The sequence below is a fragment of the Camelus ferus genome, chromosome 32 (assembly GCF_009834535.1).
Source record: "Camelus ferus isolate YT-003-E chromosome 32, BCGSAC_Cfer_1.0, whole genome shotgun sequence".
Classification (NCBI taxonomy): Eukaryota; Metazoa; Chordata; class Mammalia; order Artiodactyla; family Camelidae; genus Camelus; species Camelus ferus.
Genome location: NC_045727.1, coordinates 2562339 through 2583005, shown reverse-complemented (window position 1 = coordinate 2583005; position 20667 = coordinate 2562339). Strand labels below are relative to the sequence as shown.

At 45.9% G+C, this 20667-nt stretch overlaps 2 protein-coding genes across 2 annotated transcripts in view; both read left to right on the top strand.

The window, feature by feature from the left end:
- PSMD9 (proteasome 26S subunit, non-ATPase 9) overlaps positions 1 to 2492 on the top strand; it is a 30351-nt gene extending 27859 nt beyond the window's left edge. The window contains exons 5-6 of the mRNA XM_006178048.3: positions 697 to 785; positions 1109 to 2492. Of these exons, the coding sequence (XP_006178110.1) occupies positions 697 to 785; positions 1109 to 1136 (117 nt within the window). The 3' untranslated portion in view covers positions 1137 to 2492. The remainder of the gene's footprint in view (positions 1 to 696; positions 786 to 1108) is intronic.
- Positions 2493 to 2576: 84 nt separating this feature from the next.
- The window catches only part of WDR66 (WD repeat domain 66), a 65580-nt gene continuing 47489 nt past the window's right edge, over positions 2577 to 20667 (top strand). Inside the window, 8 exon segments of the mRNA XM_032471469.1 lie at positions 2577 to 2873; positions 3890 to 4134; positions 4228 to 4415; positions 5145 to 5580; positions 11163 to 11303; positions 13231 to 13340; positions 18415 to 18526; positions 18776 to 18856. Coding sequence (XP_032327360.1) covers positions 3910 to 4134; positions 4228 to 4415; positions 5145 to 5580; positions 11163 to 11303; positions 13231 to 13340; positions 18415 to 18526; positions 18776 to 18856 — 1293 coding nt within the window. The 5' untranslated portion in view covers positions 2577 to 2873; positions 3890 to 3909.

The following is a 20667-nucleotide window of genomic DNA, read 5'->3' as shown; positions in this document are numbered from 1 at the left end:
CAATTAATGGTACAGAAAGATATAAGAGTAAATGTCTTCTTTTACTCCAACTGCTAGTGCTTCTTTCTGGAAGTAACCACTGTTAACAGTTTATCTTCCAGAAAACTTTGTATGCATCAAGCAACACATATGTCTGTTTATTTATTGATTGATTGAATTTTTAGAGTTTTTGTTTCTTTTTAATTTTTACTTTTATTTTTAAAGTATTATTATTTTTTGAAGCATAGTTGATTTATAACACATATGTCCTTTTAGGACATACAGTCAAATGGGTTTATACTTGGCTGGTTTTGTTTTGTTTCGTTTTTACTAAAACTGCTTATTCACCATACTATATTTGAACAATACTTTACTGAGGGATATTTTGGGTGTTTTCAGTTTCTGAATTTATAAACAGTCCTGGAATGAACTTTGTTCATATATCATCTTGTACTTTTGCAAAGTGTCTCTTGTATGCACCTTTTAAAGATTTGTTGTTGTTGTTGAGGGGAGATGTGTTTCTCCAGGAAGACAGTACAAATTTCTAGCCCCACTGGCTGCCCACGAGTGCCAGATCCCCCACGTTCTCAACACTGTACGAATTATGCTTGAAATAAGCATCTTTATCAATCTGGTGGGCAAAAAACAGCCTCCTCCTAGCCTGAATCTCTGAGCGCTGATGAGGTTGAACATAAAATGAGCTTATTTTCCTTTCAGAAGCCCCTGAATGTGACAGTGATCCGCAGAGGGGAGAAACACCAGCTCAGACTCGTGCCAACACGCTGGGCAGGGAAAGGGCTGCTGGGGTAAAGTATCCGTGCCTGTTCGTTCACACTGCCGCGTCCATCCGTGCGTGTCAGACGTAAAGCTGCGGGGAGGAGGCGGGGTCGTGGGGAAATGATGGCAGTTTCCAGATTGCCTGCAGAAACTCATGATGAATCCTTGTGGTAGGAATGAGACTGCAGGTATGGAGGTGGAGGGAGCCCTGGTCACTCTGGTTCCTTGATTAACTGGGCATTTGCTTTAAAAGAATGGAAGCATGTAGTTGAAAAGCTCAGAAGGGCTCACTTCTGACCTTCCTGAATGGAGCCACCAAACTTACACTGTTCCTTTTCTTTTTTTCTTCCAGCTGCAACATTATTCCTTTGCAAAGATGATTGTCTTTGGGGAACAGTAACAGGAAAGCATCTTCCCTTGCCCTGGACTTGGGTCAAGTGGGGATTTCCTCCTTCTCTTCTCTCCCTGAAGCTTAAGGATCTGGAAGAGGCTGGAAGCCTGAACGTCTTGGATGTGGAACGCTGTGGCCTCCCAATGTCATCTCTCAGGATTAAGGCATTGTTAAAAACTTGATTTGTGTTTAGCATCTTTTGCAAATTAGGGCCATGGCCATAAATGGGAATCCTCTGGATCGTGAGCAAGTGGGCGGGTATTATTATGGCAGGTACCAATATGACTTTATTCTTCTGGAAATTTTGTTTTTTTCCCAAATAAACACAGTTTTACAGAGCTGATATGACCATGTTATCACCCCAGTTGGATTTCCTATGAACCTCTCAAACCAGTGCTCGGGCGGGAGTTAGATCATCCTCATAGAAAGTTGGGCAGGACAAACCAACAGTTGTGCTGAAGTCAGGATTTGACCAGCAACATCTCAGGAACATCATCCTTTAGTGAATGGGGTTTCCAGACGCTCAAGCTGCACCATCTGCTTCTGCACTGCAGCACTGCTGTTCTGGATACAGAAATTGCAACCTCAGCAGTGGGACCTCTAGGGCCACAATTTCTCCCTTTAAGAACAGGTTGAAAGCCAGGAGGCACCCCTGGTAGCCCAGTATGGTGGCGGCTTCCTCTTCTGTAATCCACCAGAGGGCAGCAAGCTCCCTTCACTTCTGGAATAAAAGACCCTGCAAATTAGCTTCTAATTTGACTTTATGATGGAACCTCCTCGCCATGCCCTCAGATCAGCACTATTTTGTAGACTGCTAAGATGTGTTGACATTGCTGAGGGGAACCAGCAGCGTGTGCAGACCTGTCTTCTTAAAAATGTTGATTCCTCCTTCCTTTTATTTTCTCTCTTTAATGTGGCAGAATGAGTTTCAGTGATTCCTGGTGACTCAGTGTCTCTCTTTCTCTCCTCACTATCACGGTGTTTAATAGTTCTTGCAAACCCCTTTCTGTTTCAGAGGATGTCTGGCACATTCTGGTGAGGCATGCTTGAGTTTCTGGGGACTGGATTTGCTTGGGTTGGGTGCAGATGCCAGCTTGCCCTGACAGGAGTCAGTACTAGGGTGTGCTTCCAGCCATGGGTTCTCATGCTCAATTGGAAAGCCTTCCTGTTGAGTGTCTTTCCCCAAACTTTGTACTCCAGCGGAACATCCACATGTATCTCTCCTCTTGTAGCCACAACGTGCTGTGTTTACCAATGTTTGCTGTTTAAATTGTTTGTTCTAATTCCAGGTGTTTTCTAGTCACTTTTTGTAAGCCCTAGACTATAATAAACACATCTCGTCCTATCCAGTAGTCTTTTTTTTTTTTTTTTTGAGATGTATGCATATGAATCAGCCAGCACTGGGTACAAGGGTGGGGATGGGAAGAATCACTCACATTCTCCTAAACTGACAGCAGCTGAGTCTTCTGTATCAGTGCCTTTGGCTGGATTCCTGCGAGTCTCCTTTCGGAAACCATGCGGCAGCGCCTCTCCCCCGAGGACCGCCAGGGGGCGTACCGGTCCTGCTCCACTGCTTTCAGGGCACGTGACCTCCGTCCAGCGTCTCGCTTTACGGCTCGTCGCCTGAGGCGGCGGCGGCGGCAGTTACCATGGGGACGGGGCTTGGGTAGCAACCGTAACTAGAGAGCCGGTGGAGGAGAAAGTGGCGGCAGCTGGAGGCCAGGAGGTGGGCTTGGGGTCCAGGTGGCGGGAGGACCCCGGCCTTTGAGGACCAGGGTGGGCGCGCTCTGTGAGTCGGGGACGGGGGCCCGGCAAGGCGGGGCCCGGTGCTTCTGGGGGCGCTCGCACAACTCGGGCCAGGAGGGGCGAGGGAGGCCCCAGGGAGACCTGAGCTGGAGGTCCCGGCCACTCCTGGGCTTTGTGCCTCCGCGGATCCACACACCTGCCGCTCCCCGCCCCCACCCCGCATCAGGTGTCACTGGCAAAGTTTGGCAGTTAGAAGAGGCTCTGTGCTAAGAACCCTAGACTTGAAATCATAGCCATAATTTTTCGGATGGCAGAATTGAGCATCCGAGAGGTCTGCTTCTTACTAGCTGTTTGATCTTGAATAAGTCCCTTCAACTCTCAGAACCTTAAACTCTTAAGTATGCTGTAAGAAATAAATGAGAGAAAACGGTAGAAGGTTTTAAAACTTTTTAAACAATTGCTACAATTTTTCAAGCACTCTGTGCTGCTACTGTGTTGAGCATTTTAATATGTCATCTCATCTAATCTTCACAATCCCAGAATGTAGGGTTATCATTTTTACTTTGCCTGTGAGCAAATTGAGACTCTGAGGGATAAAGTGACCTGCTCAAGGTCACAGAGCAACTGAGTGATGGAACTAGGATTCAGTGGTAGGAGAGGCTGACTGGAAAGCCCACACTTTTAACCACTAAGCTACCTGCTTCTTCCCTTATTCATATTAGAATTGTTACTAATACCTGGGTTATCATTTTACTGCCTGTGGGAATATGAATATATTTTAAATGAGTTAGAGGGCTCTAAAGCTATTCCTAGAAAGATGAGAGGCCCTAAGATCAATCTTTATAAAAAGTTGGGGCAGGCTTTTCCCAGGAGGATGGCATTCTTTTTATTCCCGTGGAAAGGAACCAGAGCTGGTAATGCACATTTCAGTGATAGGAAATCAAAATGGAAAACAGAGGGCCCTGCTGATGATTATTATGATTAAAATTTCTCTAGAGAAAACTCCACAGAGAAGAATGTCAGATGCAGAGGAAAACCCATTGGAAGAAACAGAAGAAGATGGAGAAATAGAAGTGGAAGAAGAAGATGAAGAAGGAGAATATGCAAATTATAAAGAGCTAGAAAGTGCGCAACAGCAATCAACAAACAGTAACATGCCAGGATGGAGGGAATCTCAGGAGGAGGGGGAGGAGGAGGAAGACGAGGATGGGGAGGAAGGCGAGGAGGGGGAGGAAGAAGAGGTGGAAGAAGGAGAGGAGGGGGAGGAGGAGGAAGTGGAGGAGGAGGTAAGGGGCAAAGAAGAGGAGGGGGAGGAGGGGAAGGAGGAAGAAAAGGAAGATGAGGAAGAATGGGAAGAGGAAAAGAGAGTGGAAGAGAAAGAGGATGGAGAGGAAGAGGGGGAAGAAGTTGGGGAGGAGGAAGAGGAGGCTACAGGAGCACAGGAAGAAACCACAGTGCAGCCCCAAGAAATCACCGAGCCCGTGGTCAGTTTGGAGGGACTTACACAGGCTGATTCCCAGTCATTCTTGTCAGTAAGTAATTGTCATTCATTCATTCATTCATTATCATTAATTGAATGCTTACTATCCACCTACCTGCCAGGCTATGCAAGTAATACACCATCCATTCTCTTAAGGAGCTCTAGGGTGTGTAGGAAGGCAGACCCATACCCAGATACCAAACATGACAAAACTAAGTGTAGTGACTGGGAGATGGATTGGAGATATGTATTTATATAAAGGCCAACTTAACCCAGCTTGGAGGATGGTCAGGGAAAGCTTCCTGGAGGAGGTGTGTGCCAGAGCTGCCTTTAAGGACAGGGGTTAGCTGGAGTGAGCTTGTCTAGACAGAGTCAGTGTGGTGATAGTATGCAGGCTTCCCACAGACACTCCCTGTAGAACTCAGCTCTGGTCCGAGAAGTGACTCTGTGACTCTCTGGTGGTTTTTGAGGCAACCAGTGCCACTTAGAAGAATGATTTTACTGTTGTGGTTCTGCTAGTAGACCAAGAACAAACCCGACACACCCACAATTCATGGATTCATGTTATTTGAGTACAAAATGTCCCAATTAAAAAATGCTCCTTTTTATTCGCTCCTGGGTTTCGGCACCAAAAAATAGAAAATAAATAAAAAGCTCTTTTAAAAAATGTTTCATATTTCTGATGTGAGGCTAACACTAAGACTGGCTGATTAGGAACAGAAAGAAAACTAAATGAGGGGACGGAGCCGCGTGCACTGTATTTGGAATCATAATCTCCTCTTATTTTTTTAAGAAAATCCATAGTGGTAGCGCATCAAAGCATTCATTACAATCAGAGCTTTCGGAAGCAACTGAGCTTTCAAGAGACCTGGTCGCACAATTAGAATTTCTCGATTTGGATCTAACCACTTCTGGGGAGCAACAGCTTCGTTTCCCTGAAAGGCAGCCCTCAGGCGAGCCTGGGGAGAAAGCCAAACAGGGGCCCCAAGATGAATCGGAACAAGAAACGAGAGACTTGGGACCAGAAAGGGAAGCCTTGGAGCCCGAAAAGAGAGAAAAGAGAAAAGGAAAGAGGGTATCATACGAACATGAGAGAAACGAGAAAGAATTCCAGCCCAAAGCAAGGAGCCCCAGTCAGTCCCTGGTGTCCATCACCACCGGGGACATTTTGTTCCAAAAGGACGACAGTGCCAACGTGTATCCCTTGGTAAGTGTCACGTGCATTTTAATTCCCCCCAGTGCTTTGAGAGTATTGTGAAATAGGGGAATTGTATGCATGTGGGAGAAAAATACCACCAGAAAGATCCTTTTTAAACTAATAATAGACTTGGGTCTTTTAAAAGTTCAGTTCAGAGCTCTGGCTGGACACATGCGGCAGAATATCATGGACACGAGCACTGCATCTGGGCTCGGGAGTGCTGCCCAGCGGGCAGGAAGTGCCACACGTAGTTTGTCTGTTTCATAGGGTGCTTTTTATTTATTTATTTATTTTTTTGTGGGAGACTCAATCCGTCTCTCCCCCTCCCCTCCCCGCTCCTCTCCCTCCACTTCCTCTCCCACATTGTCATGCGCCTCCTCTGTTCCACCAGTTCCTCCTTACCCTCCTTTCCTCACTTCTGCGTTAACTGGCTTGATCCCTCTACAGGCTCCTAAAACCAGGACAGGTTCCAAAAACCGTCCGTCCCAAGATGGATCAGTGAGTGAAAGGTCTGGAAAAAGTGAAAGCCTCTGGGAAGAGGCACCAGGTGGCCCAAAGGAATCTGCCTTTGCTGCCGCTGACAGTATTCCAGGGAGGCGCCATCTGCGAGGAATAAAAATATCATTTGCCAAGAGAAGGAAGAGGAGGGTTTTTTCCCCCTTCTTCTTCCATCTGCTACTTTTTGAAAATTGTGTCCCAGGATCCTTCATGTTTCCCGCCCCGCCATAGATCTGTAGCTTCATGCCTTTGGAAGATTTGTGAGTGACTGAACGTGTATACTTAATGTAGCTCCTCACACAGAGCCAGGCCTTGACAAGTGTTAACGATTAGATGATGGTGGTGGCGGTGGCGGCGGCGGCTGTGATGGTGGAAAGACGCCTCGGGGAAAATGCAGATAACTTGACGGCCTAATTTCTGTAGATTTGGCCTCCTTTGAGCAGTGGAGTTAAAGGTTAAAGCTTGCAGTTGCTCAGTCTGAAAGAAAGAATAATTGAGTTTTAGCGCCCACAAAGACATTTGTCTTGTTTAGCCAACTAACAAAACATCAGGTAACATCACTAAGAGGAGCCAGCGCTCTTGTGTCAGGGCCCCGCTGTCTGGACTGGACCAGAGCCCCTGCCCAGCTGTGGGCCCCTGTTAGCCCTGGGCTCGTGCACAACCAGACCTTCTCCCTCTGCAAATTTGTTCAGCTCTTCGGGTACACCCTCTTTCTTTTTCCTTTTCTTTTGCCTTTGTGGTTTCTTCTTTTTGTTGAAATGAATAAGTACTCTTTATATGTTTTCAAAAATGATACAGAGGTAAAGATACAAAGGAAAAGATCCCCTTTCACTCCCACCCCAATCGCATTTCCCTGAAGTGACTACAGTTGCAGTTTGGTATAACTGTATCTTTCCAGACCTTTTTCCGTGGATGCACAAACATGTGTCTATACACACACACCACCCCCACATATTTAGTTTTTTTTTTTTTTTTTTACCAGTGAGATATTCTGCATTTCTGCAAAATGATTTGCACTTAATACATCTTGGAGGATTTTTTTTTATGTCAGTGCGTGTGGATCCACTTTCTCATTTTAAACTCCTCTGTTTGATGGCCATTTATGCTGTTTCTAATTTCTTGCTGTCACCAAAGATGCTTCAGTCAGGATGCTTCTCCAGCTCTGTGCCTGCAGCATCTTCCTTTTCCTCTGGGGTCCCCTGCCTTATCCTGAAGGCCTGTAATGACTCACCGTGCGCAGAGTAAATAGTCATAACCATGGACACCATCACCAGCCAAGAAACAAGGGATCATGCGTTTAGGAGAAGGAATCATGTGACCATCAAATATAGTGAAACCTGGTTTTGACAATACAGATCACATGTTTTAGAAAAAGACTGATGTAAGACGTGGATGTCTCCACGATCATTCGCCAGGAATGTTAAAACTGGTGCAAAATGCGATGACTTAGTACTGTGTGATTTCGGTTACTGTGAGTGCTCTCTGAGTGAGGGAGTTCTGTTTCTGCTGAGTGAGGTCAGCCTAGTTCTGACCTCGGAAGGGTTGTTTTACCTGCAGACAGGGGTCTCCAGGCTTGGCATGTTTTCTTTTTGTAACTAATTGGTTAAATTCCAAAGTAAGTTCCCAGGACGGCCGTGATGCCTTTTGGGATTGGCAGGTTTCCACAAGAACAAATCTCGTTTGAAGAAATTGGCTTTTAAGAACCAGCTAAATATTAAGTAGTTCCATTCCTAGAAGTTGCAGCTTGAGACAATTATGATCCCATAATTCTACCACTCAGCCCACTCAATAAAAGACCTAAATGTAAATATAAGTTACAGAGAATGAGCAGATGGGAACAGGAGAGAATGAGGATTGGAGCTTGTAGGAGAGAGAAATTGGCCACGTTGCCCACTATATCTGTCTTGGAAGAAATATATGGAACATCAGTTTAACCTTAAGTATTGTTCAACTCTGACTCAAAAAGATAGATTCACCCTGATGTTCACAGCAGCACTATTTACAATAGACAAGACATGGAAACAACCTAAGTGTCCATCAACGAACGGATGACTGGATAATGAAGTTGTGGCATATATATACTATATATAAAATGGAATACTAGTCAGCCATAAAAAATAATGCCACTTGCTGCAACATAAATGGACCTGGAGATCATCATTCTAAGTGAAGTAAGCCAGAAAGACAAAGAAAAATAGCATATGGCATCACTTATATCTTATATGTGAAATCTAAAAGAAAAAAGACACCAATGAACTTATTTACAAAACAGAATCAGACTCACAGACATAGAGAACAAACTTATGGTTACCAGGGGAGAAAGGGGCTGCAAGGGACAAATTGGGAGTTTGAGATGTGCAGATACTAACTACTAGATATAAAATAGATAAACAGCAAGTTTCTTCTGTACAGCACAAGGAACTATATTCAATTTCTTGTAGTAACCTTAATGCAAAAGAATATGAAAACGAATTTATGTATGTGTGTGTATGACTGAAACATTATGCTGAACACCAGAAATCAACATTTCAACATTGTAAACTGACTATACTTCAGTTTAAAAAAATTTTTTAAAAAGTATTGTTCAAAGATCATAATGGAAACTCCAGATTTTGTTCCTATACTCCAGTAAAATTCACTGATGTCCAGTAACTAATCACTTAGCCATCACTTTAAACACTGTACCACATCAGCCTTGGTTAGTTTTTTGAATAGACTTTATTTTTGAGGGTTTATAGAAACACTGAGTGAAAAGTGCAGAAAGTCCCCAGGTATTGCCTCGTGCCTCATCCACCCCGGTCTCCTCTGCTGTTAACCTCTTGCCTTAGTGAGCTGTATTTGTCACAGTCGATGAGCTAGTGCTGATGCGTTGGCATTAAATAAAGTCCCTGGTTCCCCTTAGGGTTCAGTCTCTGTGTGGTTCGTCCTCTTGGCTTTGACAAATGTATAATGACATGTGGCCACCATTCTTGTATCACACAGAGTAGGTTCACTGCCCTAAAAATCCCCTGTGCCCCAACCTATTCATCTCCCCTGCCCCCCAACCCCCAGCCCCTGATTTTTTTTTTTAATTGTCTCCATAGTTTTGCCTTTTCCAGAATGTCATGCAGTTGAAGCCATACAGTATGTAGCCTCTTCAGACTGGCTTCTTTCACTTAGCAATATGCATTTAAGGTTTCTCTGTATCTTTTCGTGGCTTGTTAGCTCATTTATTTTTATTGCTGAATAATATTCCATTGTACAAATATGCCACAGTTTATCTGTAATTTTAGTAAAAGACATTGAATACAAAAATATATGTAAGCAAACTGCTATAAAGTTGAAAGCAGTAGTCAGATTTATAGTACCTGAGGTTTTTCATCTCACATATTTTTTTTTATTTTGGATTTATTCCTGGCAATATGGAATTTTTAATCCTGCTGAGGGGATTTTATCTCTTTATACTTTATCCTTCTAGAGAAAAGGATGTATAAGGTCCAAACACCCAGGCTGAGCAATTGCCTTTCTTATAAAGTTACTTAATGACTTTATTATAAACTTGTCCATTCTACGTACTCTCAGTAAATAAACTGAATTTCACAACAATAAGTGCAGTGAGTGTGTCTGGATCTGAGCTGGGTCTAGCTCCTGGGGGAGTGGAAAAATAGGAAGTTGTTTCTGTTTACTGTTGAAGACTTTCTTTTCTTTGCTTTTTTTTTTTCTTTTTTCTTTTTTTAAGCAAACATTTTTAAATTGAAATATACAAAGTGCACACACAAGGGTAGAACTCATTGCATTCGTACCCAGTAAACACACCTGTGGAAGCACCACACAGCTTTTCTTTTCTTTTTTAACGGAGGTACAATTCACATACCATAATATTCACACTCTTAAAATTTTTCTTAAAATTGTGGTAAAGGGCACATAACATAAGATTTACCGTCTTAACCATTTGTTGTGTGTCACAGTTCAGGGGCATTAAGTACATTCACATTGTTGTACACATTCTCGTAACTCTTCTCATCCTGTGCAACCCAGACTGTCCCTAAGCGACTCCCTCGCCCCCACCCCAGTCCCAGGCGGCCGCCATTCTCCTGTCTCTGTGAGTCTGACCACTCTGGGTGCCTCATGTAAGTGGAACCATTCAGTACATATTTGGTTTTTTGTGACTGGTGCATTTTACTTACATAATGTCTTCCAGGTTCATGTATGTTGGAGCACTTGTCAGAATCTCCGTCCCTTCGGAGACTGAGTGATATCCCCATCTTGTTTATCCACTCATCTCTCCATGGACACATGGGTTGCTTCCACTTTTTTTGGCTATTGTGAAATATGCTGCTATGAACGTGGGTACAAATATCTCTTTGAGACCCTGTTTTCTGTTCTTTTGGATATATACCCTGAAGTATGATTGCTGGATTATACAATCATTGTATTTTCAATTTTTTTTTGGCAGTGGGGGTGAGGGAAGGTAATTAGAGCTATTTATTTATTTATTCTAGAGGAGGTACTGGATTGAACCCAGGACCTGGTATATGCTAAGCATGTGCTCTGCCACTTGAGCTATACCCTCCCTCTACTGTATTTTCAATTTTTTGAGGAAACCTCCATATTGTTTTCCACAGCAGTTTCACCTTTGTGCATTCCCTCCAGTAACACAGAAGGGTCCCAGTTTCTCCACATCCTTGTAAAATTAATGCTTTTAAAGTGTACAGTTGGTTTTTAGCCTGTTCATCACCACTATCTAACTCCAGAACATTTCCATCACCCCCCAAGGAAACCTTGTGCCCACTAAGCAGTCACTCCCATACCCCTGGCTTCCCCGCCTGCCACCGCCACCACCGGTCTGCTCTCCGCCTCTGTGGACTTGCCTGTTCTGGACACTGTGTAGACGGGATCGGATGGCAATGTGGTCCTTTCACTTAGCATCACTTAGCATTCTCAGGGCTCATCCACATCGCAGCCTGCTACTGAGGACTCCTCAGGGTGGTTTCTCTTTACGAGACCCATGATGTGAAATCCTGCCCCTCTAGGACTCGTGCCAGGAGCGCCCTGTGTCCCCGCTCTGGGCTGGCACATCCTAGCGTCTTTCTGGTTTTACCTTTATCTTCCAGACCATGACTTGGTCATTTGGATGGAACAGTTCTCTTCCTGTTTACTACATTCGAGATGAAAACCAGACAGTTCTTCTGTATGCTAGTGCTCACAACGCGGTCATCTACAATGTCCTCAAGAATAATCAGCACCATCTTCAGGTACGCGGGCTTTTCTTTCTTTCAGTAAAGGAGGTCACCTTTAACTTGAATACAGCGCTTTTTAATTTCAGGGGCTGACTTCACTCCATCGCAATCACGTTTTCCTACTTCTCTTCTGAACTATGGCAAATTCTGTCTTTAGAAGCGCGTTTTACTGTTCGTTCTCTCTAATTCTAATCAGAATCAATCTACAAATAGCAGTTGACTTGAATTTAGTAGTAACCAGCATCTGAAACAGCTGTATTTTTTACACTTTTGTAAGAATGGCATCAGGGTAAACAATGCTGTCTCCACCGAAACACAGAGGTGGCTCTTCAGCAGGGACTCAGACCTGGTTAACACTTAGACTCCTTTCCAGCGCTTGAGGGCTTTGGTCTTCCTAATCATGCTGAGAAGTGGGTATTAATATCCCCATTTCAGAGGCGAGGGAACTGAGGCTCGGGGTGATTTAGCTGACTTGCCTGAGGCTGTGCTAGCAGATGGCGAAGCCAGGTCTTCAGCTCAGGTCTCCTGACTTGAAAGTATTAAGTAGCTCAGTTGTCTTCCTCTCTCTGCTCCTTCAGCACCTGTCTTTACACCCGACTCTGCCTCCCTGAATGTCCCATGTGCCCGCCCTCCCCACCCTGCACTGCTTCCTCAGCTCCCGACATTTTTCCTGCCGTCTGACTTTCCGCTACTTAACTTGATAAACAGGTCCACATTACTTTTTTCAACTGACAGATGTTTTAATGAAGACCTTCCTTAGTCAATGCCTAGATCAAAAACTTCACAAAGTATTTTCCAAGAGCTCAGCCAATACTCAGCACCGAGCCGGGGATCCAAGACATGTGGGTGCAGTTTAAGGAATCTGCTTTCTAGAAGTCCAGAAATACACACATGCAGAGTCAGTGAGCAGACCTGCTTGGAGCTTAGTCGAATGTGTAGCACAGAGGTAACAGCAGAGGGAGAGGGGACATGTGTAGGACTGGCTCAGGAGCAGGGAGGGGTGGGCTGGGCAGACGGGCTGAGAAGTAGGGAGCACGCCAGGCAGGCGTCCAGCCTCCCCGGTGTCAGGTGGCTGGGCATGGCCCCGCCTGTTCATTCATTCATTCATTCATTCCACAGGTATTTATCATAACTGCTGTTTCAGATGATGGGTCTGTAGTCAGGAACGAAACAGATCTAGCCCCCCCGCATGGGGTTTACAGTCTAGAGAGACAGATGTTAAACAAGTGAACACATAAATATATAAGTAGAAATGATAGCAACTGCTGGAGAGGAAATGTGAGAGAAAAATCAAGGGTGAGAGGAGACTTCGTCTGGACTGAGGGGGCAGGGAGCCGAAAGCGCTGTTTCTGCTGAGACCTGGGGTGGGGAGCGTGAGCATCCTCGTGGGCGGGGCCCGGAGAGGAGGCCCGAGCGGCTGGTGCAGTGAGCGACGTGGAGGGAGGGCAACGGGGGCTATTTCCTGGCTAGCATCTTGTTTGTGCTTCCAGAAGATTCCTCTGTTACGTGGGCAAGATTGTAGGAGATTAAGCGTGAAAGCAGGGAGAGCAGGGAGCCGTTGCTCCTGAGCTGCTCAGTGTCCCGAGTGAGCACTGCTTTAGGGAGATGAGGCCGGCACGGAGGCTCGAGGCTCGAGGGGGCCAGGGGCGGGGCGGGAGCCAGACATTTATTCCCAACCTGGGTTCAGAGTCGGGACACGCCTGGGCCCCTAGGAAGCCACTGTTCTTGTGGGGATCACAGCTTATCCTGCAAGTGTTTTGAGGGAAAGTTTGAAAAACCTCTGGTGGTAGAGGAGCCTCAGGGAAGGCCGGAGGGAGTAGATTTTCAGCCCGAGGAACCTGGAGAGGGAGGTCAGGTCTCTCTTTGGGGCCCCGCCTTTCCTGCTGGTGCCAAGGCTGGGCCGTGTCCCCACATCTCAGGGCATCTTCTCTGCATTGCCTAGGGCCACCCCAACGTGATCTCCTGCCTCTGCATCAGCGAAGACAGGCGGTGGGTCGCCACGGCCGACAAAGGGCCCAACTGCCTGATAATCATATGGGACTCCTTCACTGGGTAAGCTTGGGGCAGCCCTTCGCCCTCTAGTTTTTATACGGTATCTGCCACCATGACCAGCAAAAGGTAAGGAATGTTGGTCTGGGGATACGGAAGCCTGTGATGGGGTGTGGGTGAGGGGGAGCTTAGTCTTACTGCCTCAAGGCCTGATGGAGTGACACTAGTTGGGTGAATCTCCCACAAACAATTCTTGGCTCCTTAAGCCCAGGAACCTGATTTGTCGCTGTCCCAGTAAGACTGGCCGGAGGGAGGCTAACTCACGCTAACCCAGCTGGGCGGCCCGGAGATGCTACGTGACTTTCACCATCTGCGGGGAAAAAAATATTGAGGCTAATCATTCTGACCGTCTTATTTTCCCAGGGCTGCTGTAAGAAATACTCCTAACTGGGTGGCTTAAAATCACAGAAATTTATTCTCTCACGGTTCACGGGAAGTCTGAAATCAGGGTGTCTCTCCTGGCTTTGGGTACTTGCTGGCCATCCCCGGTGGTCCCTGACCCCCAGACACATCACTCCAGCCTCTGCTTCCACCTTCACATGGAATTGTCCCGTGTGTCCGTGTCCGCTATCAGGACACCTGTGATTGGGTTTAGGGTCTACCCTGTGCCGGCACGACCTCATCTTAGTTGATTACACCTGCAAACTCTCAGTTTCCGGATAAGGTCACATTCTGAGGTTCTGGGTGGACGTGAATTTCCAGAGGGGGCACTTCACCCCGCTCCACTCACCTTCCGGGATTACTGTGAAGCTCCAGGCACAGCGCACGGCCCAGGATAAATGATCACACAAGTGTTTCCTTTCTGAATTTGTGGTCCCGGAGGCAGGGAGCAGAGCTAGACTGATGGACGAGGTTGTGTGGCCTTGGTAGGGTGTGGAGGAGGGAGGGCTGAGGTGAGGTTGGGGCTGGGCGAGCCCAGGTGGACAAGAAGGGTAGGAAGAAGTTGTGTTTAATGTCCTGGGAGGCAGGAGCTGCTCTCCCCCAGGTGACCGCTGGCCTCTGTAGGGCTGTGTTACCTAGTCCTGGTCCTCCCCACGCTTGACCTCTCAGTGCTGGTCCACGCTCCTCACTTCCCTGGGCTTCTCTGATGCCATGTCCCTCTGGTTCTCATCTTGCCTGCTGTCTGTTCCCTCCGACTCCTCTCAGCCTCACCTTTCACTGGCCACTCCTTCGCTGTGGCCTGTGGTGAGGGGGATGCTGTGGGCGGTGCTCTCCAGCCGGGAAGGAGCAGATCCAGGATTTGAAACTGCACCGTCCCCATCTCAGTGACCATCTCAGTGTCTCCTCTGCTTGCTGACGAGGAAGCGTCTGGAGGATGTTCCCCTCTCACATCTTCTGGGCATCTCCTGCTAAAATATCCAGAAGCTCTGAGCCTCTACGTCCAAGTAACTACTGAACCAGCCCCACTGCCTCTGCCTGTCCCCTCCTGCTCCGGCTACCGCCGCAGCTCCTAAGTGATGTCCCTCCCTGCGGTTTCACTCTTCAACCCAGTAGCCCCCGTGGCGCTGAACCACTTTCAATGTGTAAGTCACTGGCAATGCTTCACAATGCAGTGCAACCATCACCACTACTTCCAGAACATTTCTACAACCCAAACAGAAAATTGAACTGACGAACCCCTCATTCTCCCTCCCCTCAACCTCTGGCTGCCTCTGATCCACCTTCTGTCTGTATAGATTTGTCTGTTCTGGACATTTCATGTCAATGAAATCAGACAGTGTGTGGCTTTTTGTGTCTGGCTTCTTTCACTCAGCATCATATTTTCAAAATCCTTCCATGTGGCAGGGTGAATCAGTACTTCATTCCTTTTTATAGCAGTGTAAGTTTCCATTGCTCGGATATGCCACATTTTGTTTATCCATTCATCTGATTTTTAAAAAAAAAAATCACTTTAATGCATTTTAATTGAACACTGAAGTCTCCTTTGGCCACCATCTCCAGTCCTGGTCCTCTAGGTCATCAGTTTGGCATGTTTCCTTCCAGAACAGTTGCTGTTATGCTAAACACACGTGTGTGGTCACCATCCTTGTCATCACATGGTTTCTCTTCACAGCATCCTGGGCACGATCTTTTCCCAAATGCAAAATCTGGTTGTGTTGCTCCTCGGCTTAAAGCCCTGCAGGGGCTGCCAGCTGTCCACTCAGCCCTCGTTACAGGGAATCCGCTCCTTGCATGGGAGCCCTGAGACACTTCCCCACAATGAAATTCTTGTCATCTGTGGCCCTGACGTGCTTCCAGCTGCCACGGGGAGGGTCACCTCCCGCGCTGGAAAGTCCTCAGGCGGGAAGGGTGGTCCCTCTGGTGTGTCTCTCTCTCAGGCCTTTGTGAAGCGCCCCCACCCCCAGCCCCATCAAGCAGTGTTTCTCCTTTGCTTTTTTCTTACTTATAAATCCAGACACGGGTCGGGAGGTGGGGGGAGGTGACTCTTGACAGTGATTTTTTTTTAATTACAAAGTAAAGCATATCTGTGGTTAACCATTCAAATGATTTATTGATGAGAGTTTTATTACATTGCAAATGATGACTTTGGGAACCCAGGAAGGATTATTTGGTTTTAGAATTAATACTCACTTTGCTAAAGTAATAAACATAAAAACCATTGTTCTTCCTTAAGATATTTGTTCACCTTAAATCTTACTGTATAAATCTAGTCTATTTTGGCAATCACCTTTAAGGGGGCTTTGATTAATGTGTGGGCCTTGCTTAGAAATTTTATTACTAACTTCTTTTAAACATTTTAAACTGCATTTAGAAATTGAGTATATTCTGTTTCATCTTTAAGATCTTTAGTAGTCTGATTAACAAATCCTTCACCACTACTTAAGTAATTCTTGTAAATCTAATAAATTAGATATAAATATAGCAAGTCTTAAGTTCTCTTAAGTGTTCTAATATTGTTTATAAACCTAATACAATTTGAATTTAAAATCACAAGTCTAAATCAACTACAGACTTTAAATTAGAATCACAAATCTAATCTGTTAGAGACTCTGATAAGGTAAATTCTCTTAAACATCCCCCAATCCTACAAAAAAAAAAACAAAACAAATTCTCATGTCACAAATGTGTTAGTAGTGCGGGTCCAACTGACTTCATCGTCTCTACATTTAAATTCTAAATATCCCCCAGGGTAAGATACATTTTCCCACTAAGGACATCACTGTCATTTCCAACAACTTTAGGACTGCCTTCTCAGGGGACTTTTTAGGGCTACTTTTTTTTTTTTTTTTTTGGATGGAGGTACTGGGGATTGAACACAGGACCTCATGCGTGCTAAGCACATGCTCTACCACTGAGCTATACCCTCCCCCTCCTAGGGCTACTTCCCAGTAGGATAAAATTTCTCAAGTGACAGAGAACCAGACAGGTCCTCAGCTGGAGCACAGACTTGGTTCCAGCCCACTGGGACACTGACATGACATACTGGGGCCTGTTTACATTTGCTGTAACAAGGTCCCCATGATGAAAAAACAAAACAAAAACCCAAACCAGGGATCCGCATAGCCCACGTTCCTAGATTAAGTCTTCCTACCACCCACTCTTCCAGTGGGAGTCAGGGATCCCCCGGCGGCACAGCTTACTTCTGTCATCTGCTGTTTCTTGCGTTTCTTTGGCTCTCCTAGATACTGAGATACCATCTCGCTAAATTCTGCATGTGTTTACTCAGACTTTGTCTGTACCTTACAGTCCTAAAGTCTTGCCAGTCCCATAGTACAGAAGTGTAGAAATAAAAAGAATGAAACGCCTTCTTCATCCAAACCTATATCCAGAGTCACCATGAAGTTTGGAGTCCATCCCTCCAGACTTTTTACAGTATACACACACACACACACTCAGAATGATGCTACATATACTGATTTTTTCATGAAATTTTGGTCAGTTTCCCAAATCTATCTCATTCTTTTTGAAGGTGGCATATGTTTTCATTATATGGTTATACCATAATTTTTTTTGATCATACATTCAGTTTATTGAGGTATAGTCAGTTTACAATGTCATGTCAATTTCTGGTGTACACCATAATGCTTCAGTCATACATATACATTTGTATATTCCTTTCCATATTCTTTTTCATTATAGGTCACAACAAGATAGTGAGTATATTCCCTTGTGCTCTACAGTATTAATTTGTTGTTTATCTATTTTATATATAGTAGTTAGTATCTGCAAATCTCAAACTCCCAGTTTATCCCTTCCCACCCTCTTTCCCCCCTGGTAACCATAAGTTTGTTATCTATGTCTGTGAGCCTGTTTCTGTTTTGTAAATAAGTTCATTTGTGTCTTTTTTTTTTTTAAGATTCCACATATGAGTGATATCATATGGTATTTTTCCTTCTCTTCCTGACTTACTTCACCTAGAATGATGATCTCCAGGTCCATCCATGTTGCTGCAAATGGCATTATTTTATTCTTTTTTATGGTTATACCATAATTTTAAAAAAAATTCCCATACTAATGGATGTTCATGTTGTTTCCAGAGTTTTGCTATTTAGGATGGTGTCCTAGGCATCTGTCTTCAGATTCTCATCCTTCATGGCTGGCACGGAATCAGCACTGGATAATGGAAGAGAGACTAGGGCTCAGGAAGAGAACAAAACAGCATGTTTACATGCTGCCCTAAGTTAGTTTTTTTTTTTTTTTTAATAGAGGTAAAATTCACGTAACACACAGTAACCATTTCAAAGTGACCAGGTCAGTGGCATTTAGTACATTCACAGTGTTGTGCACCTGCTGCCTCTGTCTAGCTCCAAAACATTTTCTTCACTCCAAAAAGAGACCCTGAAACTGAAATTAGCAGTCACACTGCATGTCCCCAGCCCCCAACCCTGGAAAACACTCATCTGCTTTCTGTCCCTAGCATTTGCTTATTCTGGATATTCAATATAAATATGTAGCCTTTGTTATCCGGCTTCTTTGGCTGAGCATCACGTCTTCAAGGTTCATCCATGTTGTGGCATGTATCAGTACTTCACTGCTTTTTATGGCTGAGTAATATTCCATCATATGGCTGGACCACATTTGCTTATCCACAGTTGTTACATTTCCGAAGTGGGTGATCCCCCGTCCTGTTTTGCAGCATTCCTGTGCACACAATATTTGACAGCTGCCCAGAAGGGAACGGCATCCGGGCCATGGCTATCACCCGTGATGCCAAGTATCTGGCAACCATCTCCGATGCTGAAATCCAGGTACAGGGCCTCTTGGGGTAGCCTCAGCGGGCTGGCCAGCCAATCAAGAGCGTCCCCGTGAGCAGCTCTGCTCAGGCCGTGTGGCATCTGTGATCCTCCGGGTGGAGGGCGGTGGCGCATCTCTGGGCAGGGGCTCCCTGCCTGTGGCTCAGCTCACTGTGCTGGGCTTAGTTAACGGGAGGGACTGGGGCACCACGAGGGCCGTGGGGCACCTCAGCCGGCTTCTCCTCCGTCTGCTGTCCCCCACAGAAAGTGTGCATCTGGAGGTGGACGTTAGCAGTGGAGACGCCAGCGTGCACACTGGATCTTCCCAGAGAGTATGGTTTCCAGGTGAGCTGGGTTTGAGCCTGTCACAATCCACCGAAAGTCACACTGAAGCCGGGTCAGCACTGCTTTTCGTTTTACTGGAGTTTTGTTACGGCGCACTGGAGCTTTTTAAACTCATATCCGTGATCTCATTTTAAATTTTTGATGATAATAGCTGTTTTTTTTTTTTCAAGCACTTATTATGTGCCAGATTCTGCTAAGTGCTTTAAATTCAGTATCTCCGTGCAGTTGTGCTGGGCAGGAGATGTTACTGTGGAATACCACTGTTAACTATTAAATTATCTGTCTACAGTCACTCGGCTAGTGGCCTTTCTTATTCTAGAAACACGCTCTGAACTGCTCTAAATATAGGGAAGTTGAAAAAATAAATATAGGGGAGTTGTTACTCTCAGTTCGCACGAGGTGACTTGCCAAGGGCACCCAGAGTGTATGCTCTGCTGTCACAGTCATCCTTGCAGCTTCCATTCACCTGCACTGATTGAGTGCCTACTGTGTGCCAGTCTCTGTGGTCAGTACATGTGCAGCTGGCAGGAACTAGAACCCAAGCAGGGCGTCTGGGTGACCACACTCAGCAAGGCACATCTGTGCCCATTTTCACTCCTTTCTGCCCCCAGCGTGCCTCTGCTCCCTGAAGAAAATTTCCTTACTTCGTAAAGCCGCCAGGAATACGGGGGCATTTCGGATGGATTTTGCTATTGCTACAAAAAGCGCTTTTGGGATTTTGATAGAGGTTGCACTGAACCTATGGACGGCTTCGGGTAGTACTGCCATCTTGGCATCGTCTTCCGAGCCATGAGCACAGGACGTCTTTCCATTTACATCTTCTTGAATTTTTTTTCGTTTTGTTGTTTTCAGCATTTTGTCATTTTCCGTGTACAAATCTTTCAGCTCCTTGGTTAAATTTATCCCTAAGTCCTTTGTTGGATGGTCTTTCTTGAGTGAATTGTTTTCTTAACTTCCTCCTCAGGATGCTGATTGCTAGTGTGTAGAAACGCAGCTGATTTCTATACTGATTTCACATCCCACCATTTTGTTAAGCACACATGGCTATTTAAATTTAAATTGATTAAAATTAAATAAAAGTGCAAATTAGTTTCCTCTGTTTCACTAGCCACGTTTCCAATGCTCCTCATCCACGTGTGGCTAGTGGCCGCCGTTGTTGACAACACGGGTGATGGAACAGCCCCATCCTCGCGGGAAGTGCCGTTGCACAAGCCCCCCGCCCCGGGCCAGCTCCGCAGTCAGCCCTCTCTGCTCGCGGGGCCCCCGGCAGGCTGCCCGCGGCTGGTGCGAACCTCCCGGCTGAGCTGATGCAGCTTACTTGGAGTTCAGTCATGAATGTCAGGAGAGCTCTCAGCACGGCCTGGCTGTCCCGGAGGCTGTCCTTGTCATTTCCAGAGACCACACTTTCGCACCTCCTCCTCCCTCTCCCCCGCCCTTCCCCCCACCCTCAGCGGGTGACCTCTCTTGTGTTTCATTGAGGAAACAGAAGCCATTGGACCCAGACACCGGCCTGTTCTCCTCCCAAGCCCACAGCCTACCTCCAGCCTCACCGTCTTCTCTTTTCTCCTCTAATTGCAACGAAAGGCCAGCGAACGAGATCCCCGCCATCTGACCTCCTCAAGGCCCTCTCCTGCCGCCGTCACCCCTCCCTCCCCTGCAAATAAACCTGCTTTAGAACCTCTGACCTTTAGAAAACTGCCCTGGCCCCACGTCTCCTTCCAGCCACGCCCTCTGCTCCTCCTCCGTGGGACTTCTCAGACACTCTGTCCACACTTGCTTTCTCTACTTCCTCATCTCTCACTTATTTTTTG